We start from the raw sequence: 7,949 nt of genomic DNA, 5'->3' as shown, positions 1-7,949 counted from the left end.
AAATTTAAACAACCTCAAACTAATTGTTATATCAAACTAGATCCCTAAACTTTCATAAATGTATCAATTTAAACCTTAAACTTTCGTAAATAAATTAATTTTAAATTTTTAACTTTCATAAATATATCGAAGTAAAACATGCATAAATTGAAGGATTTTTTTTCTCTTACTCCTTGCTTTGGGTTTTTCTTGTTCATCTTATACTCTCTTATATTTGAGAGTTTAAATTGATGCAATTATAAAAGTTCAACGTTTAAATTGATATAACTACTAAATTAGTATAGCTCTAAAGTTAGGAATTTAAATTTATACGATTAATATTTAGGATTTAGATGGATTAAGATGGTAAAGTTTTAGGGTTTAAATTATAATTTAAATTAATTTTCATTTTCTTTATTTATTTTTTTGGATTTTCTCATCTAAAACGGTGAATTCATTATACAAATATTTAAGTGGTAATAATATATAAAAAGGTATTGTTTTTTGAGTTGTCCACAAAATTATTTGATAAGAAAACAAAAGAGATTTTAATAAAGCACATTTTATATCAGATTCTATAGAGAATTATTTTATCAGAATCTCCACATATAACCTGAAGCGTTCACGTCGGCAGAACCCTCCGGTGTCGGACCACCGCCACACCCATCCAAATTGGCTGCCCCGGCGACGAGATGAACCAAGGACGGACCCACAGGGGAGATCAAGAACGGCGCCTGTAGATTCTCCTGAAAGCTCGGAAAGGCTGAAGCGGACGAGCAGTAGTTGAGGTTGTTGGTGGAGAAACAGGTCACGTGCAGCTCGTGCTCCCTTGTGTCGTCGCCGTCCGCATATGCGGCGGAGCTGACTGTAGCGTCGGCGGCGGCAGAGGTGTAGGGGGATGAGTCGAGAAGAGGAGGCAGAGATACGGAGGAAGGGGAACTGGGTTCGGGATTCGGGCGAGCTGTCTTCTTCATTGCGCCGCCGTGCATGGCAGCCCCGTTGCCGGAGCCGGTTTTCTTGAAAACTCTTGATATCACCCATTCATCCTGCTTCCCAACCATTACAATGTCATGAAAACCCTTCTCTGACATCCCAAAATTATGTGTATATATATATAATATTTCTTAAACTACTTTGGGACGTGAAAAAAATAGATGATGTCTATGCTGCATATAAATATTTTTCGATTATTAAAAAAAAGCTACTTTTAGAAAGTAAAAAACAAGATTGATAATCGATTTGATTTTGTTGATCTTCGACCAACTAGAGATCAAATGAGAGTAATTGATTTTGCAAAGAAATGCCCCAAAAAACTGAATATCAGCCCTATTTTTACTTGGTAAAACATACGGAACTATAAAGATGCATGATAAAAACATAAGTGCTCCTTGATAATCGAAGCTTTTTTATTTTTCTAAACAACAAATATATATTCGCCATAATAATTAAAAGGCTAGAATATATACATAAGGAAGAGTTACTTATTTTTTAGGGAATTATAAAAATCAATAGTAATCGATTTAGTTTGATTTTGATTTTGATTTTGTTTTATCTGCTTAAAACTTATAAGCTTATAAATAAAAGGAATATGAATAAGTTTAATTTAAAAAAAAAAAAAAAAGGTAGTTTAAAAGAAAACCTATACTTTTTAAACTTTTGGCAAAAAAAAAAAAAATGTACTTCAAAAATATGCGAAACTAATGTAAGAAATTCGGAGGAAATATATTTAATTAATGGAATAAAAAAATCAAATAAATTATCAAATAAGTCCTTTTTTAATTTTTAATATTATAAATTAATTAAGCTTCCTCAAACTTTGAAAAAAAAAATTAACTATTCACAAATGCATTAAACACAAAACTCATATTAGTTAAAGGTTTCATTTAGTCCTAAAGTTTTAAATATCGGATATTAGAGAGGTTTTAAGTTGACTTATTAAATAAAAAATTAAAAATTTAAAAAAACAAATAAACACAAATATTTTTGGTAGAGTTCATCGATATATATTTCCATATTTATGATAAACAAGGGATGATTATGTTCCCTTTGGTATAGCAAAATTGATGAAGGTTAAAAAGAAATTAAACGATAATGGTAATAAATGAATAAATAGAGACCACTCATAGGTGTGTATGATTGATGAGGAAAATAAATAATGGAATGGGACATAACATAAATTTCATTTATGAAATTATTATTATTATTCCCAAACATTAAATAAACCACATTTAATCCAAAAGAAACATTAAAATCCCTCCATTCAAATTGGTCCTCCATCAAAATAATGTGCAATAAATGCACTGAAATACCATATATTATAAATTACATTTATATAATAATTACTCCACCAACTGAAAAACATTATTTACTGCTTCCTAATTTAGTAAATATAATATATCTTTTGTCAAAATAATCCCTCCTATATTCTTAAACTCTTAATTAATATCCATTAAGTTTCTGGATTTTAAAAAATGTTCAGTAAAACTTTAAACTTTCGATTAATAATAAGTTTTTAAATTTTAAATTTTAAATTTTAAAAATAAATTATTCTAAATTCACCAATCTACTATACATAAACTCAACACTAAAGTATTACACTAGATATTAATAAACCAATTGTATTTTTTAAAAAAAATAATGAATAAATCAAATGTTATTATTTATATACAAAATTAAAAGTTTAAAAACCTATTACATACAATACACTACATATCAAAGTATGGCACTGTACTAAAAAAATCAAATGAAAAACACCCCCTAAAATTAACTTAAACACCCCCTAAAATTAACTCCAAAATAAAAACCCTTTTATATCCTAAAAAACGAAAAGAAGCTAATTGTATATTTTAGAAACAAAAATCAGAACCCACCCACCATAATACAAAAATTACACAAAAGTGAAAGGTTTTTAAATATAATAAAATAAAATAAATATTTACGTGAAATTTTAAAATGATATTAATAATATTGTCTATTGTTTTGTAAATATGTTTAATTTGTGGGATAATTTGGGGAATTCAAATGGGTTTACTTTATTTTTGTAAAAGAAAAATAAGAAAAGCAATAAATAAATCATTGAATGGAAGGATGAAATTAAAACAGAGATGGGTAAATTTGACGTTGATATGAGCAAGCCTATTTAAAATAACATATATAGTGAATTAATTAAACTGTCAACATCGACGGCGACGGGTGGAGAGAGAATGAGAGAGAGAGAGAGAGTGAGAGGGGGACCTTGGAAGTAGCGGCGGAGAGGAAATGGTAAGAGAATTTTCCGGCGAGACGAAACTCATGCATAACCCAATTGGATTTTTGGCCTTTGGGAGCTCTGCCTCTATAGAAAACAAGGGTCTTCTTCATTCCAATCAACGAGTTGGTTTTTGAGCTCATTATTTCCCGGTCTTTCCCGGTCGCTTTCCAGTACCCGGCTTCCGTCGCCCGGTTTGTTCTCAATCCGGTTGGGTACTTCCGGTCTCGCACGCTGAAGAAATACCACTCTTTCTCTCCCATCAATGCTTTCTCTGTTTAACACAACAATTCATTTACTATACCTTTTCTTTTAATATTGCCTTCAATAAGTTTTTATTTTAATTAAAATACTATTTTAAATCACAAAAAACTTCTAAAAAAATATATTTATAAAGATTTTTTTTTAATATTAAATCTTTAAAAATATATATAATCAACTTTTCTTGAACAGCACTGCTTCATAGTTAAATTTGGAATTAGTTATATCTATTAAAAATAAATTTATTATTACTTCAAAACTTTCTTCAACTTTCATTTCAAAACTATATGGTAAAAGGAAAAATGCTTTATAATTTTTATAAAATTACAACATAATAAATTAGATTACTGCATCTCGGTTATTAATTATTTATCAACATTTTAAAAAACCAAACCAAATTTTAAAAACTAAAAAAATTCACTAGTGAAGTGTAGTTAATATTTATGCCCATCACAATAAGAAATTGTAATAAAATATAGTTAAATAAAAAAAATTGAGAATGAAGTTTCAAACTGTGGTAATAATATGAAATAGGAGAAAATATATATCTAAGTTTTAAAAGTAGTAAAAAATCATGAAATTTTTTGACTCAATATATATTCGAGAAGGGAAAAAAATAATATGAATAATAGTATTGTAGCTTTCGAAAAAAAGTACGAAATGAATTTAATTCAAAGGAAAAAGAAAATAGAGAAAATAGAGAAAAAAGAAAAAAAAAAAAAAAAGTAGAGAGAGGAGCTGACCAGGAAGGTCCCATGGCTCGGACTTGTTGAGGTCGACATGAGCAATGGCCGGTGAAGAGAAATGGGAGTTCAGAACCTTCTTCAAGAGGTAATGCCCGATCAACTCTTCATCGGTCGGGTGGAACCGGAACCCCGGAGGCAGGTACCCGTCGGAGCTCCGCTGTCGTCCGCCGCCACCTTCCATGGAGGTTTGTCCGGAGTAGAGAGACCAAGAGAAAGAGAGAGAGAGAGAGAGAGAGAGAGAGAGTATGTGTGTTATTGGCGTTTAGGGAATTATTGATGAAAGTGGAAGAGAGCCTCAAAATCCAACGTTTTATATATATCCTTACCTCTCACACTGCTGTTTATATGTAAGTGTATATACATATATCTGTCTGCTGTTTTCTACATCCAACTTTTTGTGAGAATTAAAGTACTTAATCTGGAGTTTGTTATGCGATAAACTCTCTCCTACCAAATAAAATTAATTATATATTTTTGTTTATTTATAATTGATAATGATGTATGGAGATGGGTGTGAAACTTGGACCGCACTCGAGTACTATATATATTGATCTTAAATGTAATAAAGTTGAAGAGGTGTTGTAATATGTTTAAATACTTCACACTTCTATATAACAAATCTCTCGTCTTCATCGTCATCTTCTATACAGAGACGATATATTTCTTTTTATTATTTTTTATTATCAAGTATTGTGTCATTCTTCTTCTTCTAGATCGTTTTTCACAACACAATCGTGTACTAATATCTAAACGATTAGTTGTTTATCCCAGATAGATCGATAGAGATAGACTACTATCACTAATAGACTGTTTATATTTGGTACAAGATTGTTTAGATCGGATATAAAGGAAGATATTGTGTACCAAGATGATTTAGATTGAGTACAAGAGTTCAAAATCGTTTAGACAGATCATTGCAAGATTGTTTATACTTAGTACAAGATCGTTTTTCGTGCGTGTGTGGCCAATTAATCGTGTAGTATTTTGTTATTTCATTGTTATGGGCATGTTATGGGGTGGTGAGTTTTTCTCTTTCCAAAATTTTTATATACAGTGTAAATATTTTCGTGTTTTATTCTATTTTTGAAAAAATCCCTACTTTATAACTAGTTTGATCACTTTAAGTTGTTAAAATATTTTTAGTATAACAATTGATGAGCCAAATAACTCACTTTAGTTTTTAAGGTGATAAAATTGAACCATCTACTAACTTTTAATTTTCACTTTAAATAAGTAAACATGAATATTATTTATATTATATTTATATTAATGATACTTTTATGTTTATTTTTTGTATTCCATGGATTTTCCTATGATATATCGGAACATATGAATAAAGACATAATACTAAAAAGAAAGATAATGTTTTAATTTTTTTTCTTAAAATTTAAATTTTGGTGAAAAGAAAATGGAAAGGAAAGGTTAGGGAAAGATAAAAGAAAATGGAAGATTGCGTGTTGGGGAGAAGTAGAAGGAAAAGGTGAAATTGTAAAGAGTTTGAAAGGGAATAATAAATGCTTTACTACATTGTCCTTCACAAATATATATACACACACTACACAAACAATTAGATACACATATATACACAAATACATCACACCTACATTTCTTTTTTACCCTTTCCAAAAAGAGTATCGTTCTAATAATTTAAACAAATGTTACCATTTTAATCTTGAATGGTAAGAAATAGATAGTTTTAATCTTTTAATTAGAAGACCTTTGGGATAATGAATGAGTTATAATAATTTTAAGTTATTATATCTTTTGTTTGACGTAGAGATTATTTTAGTTTGAGCTACAATATTACGTGTTTAAAGTATAGATCTTTTTTTAATTTAAAAAGAAAGTAGTAAACATTGCAACAAAGAATAAAAAAAAAATTGTAAAGATAAAATAGTAAAAACAGTAACAAATGAACGGTAACAAGTGAAGAGTTTTTAGATAATGTTTACTATAGTTAATTTAGAACTTTTAAAAAGTATTTATTTACTGTAGCAAGCGGTGATTATTATAGTTTTACATAGCCTTTGCTCCAAACAACCCATGATTTGCTTTTAATATCGTTGAAAAAGTAAATGCTTACCTTCAAAGAGTTATATATAATGCACAACAAAAAAAAAATGATAAATGAAAAGTTTGGTTGAATTAGAAAAAATATGTGAGTTTTGACAAAGCTATTTAGGATTATTTTGTATGTCGGTGTGATTTATTTTTCACAAAATTTACAAGTTATTGAAGTTACTAAGTTTGGGAAAGATTTTAATCCTTTTTAATGAAAGAATTAAAAAAAGAAAAGTAAGTCGGAGTGGATATAATATTGTATATTATTATCCACTTAACATATAAAGCTTTCATAACTTTATTTTTTGTTTCATACCAAAAGATCTCATACCAATAAAGATAGTTGTTCTTCCTTATGTTTTTCCGTTCAATTTCTTATCTAATCGATGTAAGACTCTAGTTACATTCTAACCTCAAACTCTTTTTTCGTGCATACATATCCTTCTTAATACGTCGTCTTTATATTCTTCTTTTTGCTTTTCTTTTTCTTATTTTTTTTACCCTGCCATTTTTTATCTTTATTCTTGTATGTGTCTGAGTGAACTCACAGCCAAAGTAATGAGTATGTGGGTAAGACATGGGTATATATATATTTTCTTGCATGTCTACTGTAATATAATATTGAGACAATCACATAATGGGATGTAATGATTTTTTTTCTTGGTTTTGCCATGAGTGAAAATACAATATAACAATGATATCTTAACTGATATCAAGGTATGTAAGATAACCTTAAAATTCGAAGCTCGATCTTAATCTATACTCCATAGTTTTTTTTTTTTTTTTTAAATATGCTTTCAATCACTTTTCAAACGTGACCTTTTCGTATATTTTGTTGTGTTTATGTTGATCTCTATTATACTAAATTCATTTCCTTGAAAACTTTTAACAAAAACTATTTGTTGATGCCGAAAAACGATTGGCAATAGTCCAAGTATCTACAAGACAAGAAATTGAGCACCAATATGGTATCAAGTCACACACTCCGACACGCTCAAGTTAGTTTTGAGTTTGTGAGCAAGTATTTGACAATGATCCAAAATTTTGTAGAGAATTTTAGGCGTACCTTCTACTAATGACTTTGATCGTTTATATAGGATCATAATATGTAGTTGATACTTGGGTTCATAATTGTCCCACTTAAAATTCTAGAATTATTGAGTTGATACTTGTTGGACAATTACACCTATGACAACTTGAGGTGGTAATATATGCTTAAATGCATTCCCACATAATTTCTCAACAATGTTCCTTTATGGATGGTTCTAAGAATCTAGATGGTTTTAAGCTCAATTACTTGGAGACTTGTCATGGGTCTTCTAAGGTTTTCTATGGGGCCTACAAAAGTCTTTCATGGGTTCAGGTCCTCCATTGATCCTCCAAAGGTTTTCTCCACGTGACTTTTAAGTCCTCCATGGGCACTCTGCAAATATCTTTGTGTATATATATAGGATTGTTATGAATACTAGCTAATAATTAAGCTCCTACTTAAGCTCTATATGGAGACTATTAGGCTTCTTGTGAGCTCCCTCGTGTGTTCTTTAAGCTACAATTAGGCTATCATAAGTTCTCTAAGCTACCTCTCAGATTTTAATCTTTTTTTCACTTTTTTATTTATACAATTATATTTCTCTTTTCACATTTTCTAGATGTTT

At 29.2% G+C, this 7,949-nt stretch overlaps 1 protein-coding gene across 1 annotated transcript; it reads right to left on the bottom strand.

Annotated features, from left to right (window-relative positions):
• Window positions 1–420: 420 nt before the first annotated feature.
• Window positions 421–4,661, bottom strand: LOC103496071 (protein CUP-SHAPED COTYLEDON 2-like). Its single transcript, XM_008457797.3, has 4 exons — window positions 4,560–4,661; window positions 4,231–4,407; window positions 3,214–3,500; window positions 421–1,025 (listed from the first exon to the last, which is right to left on the bottom strand). The coding sequence occupies exons 1-4, from the start codon at window positions 4,594–4,596 to the stop codon at window positions 573–575; spliced, it is 954 nt and encodes a 317-aa protein (XP_008456019.2). The 5' UTR covers window positions 4,597–4,661; the 3' UTR covers window positions 421–572.
• Between the last annotated feature and the right edge of the window lie 3,288 nt (window positions 4,662–7,949).

This window comes from Cucumis melo, chromosome 6 (assembly GCF_025177605.1).
Source record: "Cucumis melo cultivar AY chromosome 6, USDA_Cmelo_AY_1.0, whole genome shotgun sequence".
NCBI lineage: Eukaryota > Viridiplantae > Streptophyta > Magnoliopsida > Cucurbitales > Cucurbitaceae > Cucumis > Cucumis melo.
Note: the sequence above shows the minus strand (reverse complement) of the source record. Positions and strands in the feature narration are given on the sequence as shown.

What these genes read in the sequence shown, in the direction of transcription:
- LOC103496071 (XM_008457797.3), bottom strand. Translation starts at nt 4,596, where the DNA reads ATGTATATACACTTACATATAAACAGCAGTGTGAGAG. An exon ending in CGAGCCATGGGACCTTCCTG is followed by an intron (nt 3,501 to 4,230) that starts GTCAGCTCCTCT and finishes TGTGTTAAACAG; the next exon opens with AGAAAGCATTGATGGGAGAG. An exon ending in TCTCCGCCGCTACTTCCAAG is followed by an intron (nt 1,026 to 3,213) that starts GTCCCCCTCTCA and finishes GTTGGGAAGCAG; the next exon opens with GATGAATGGGTGATATCAAG.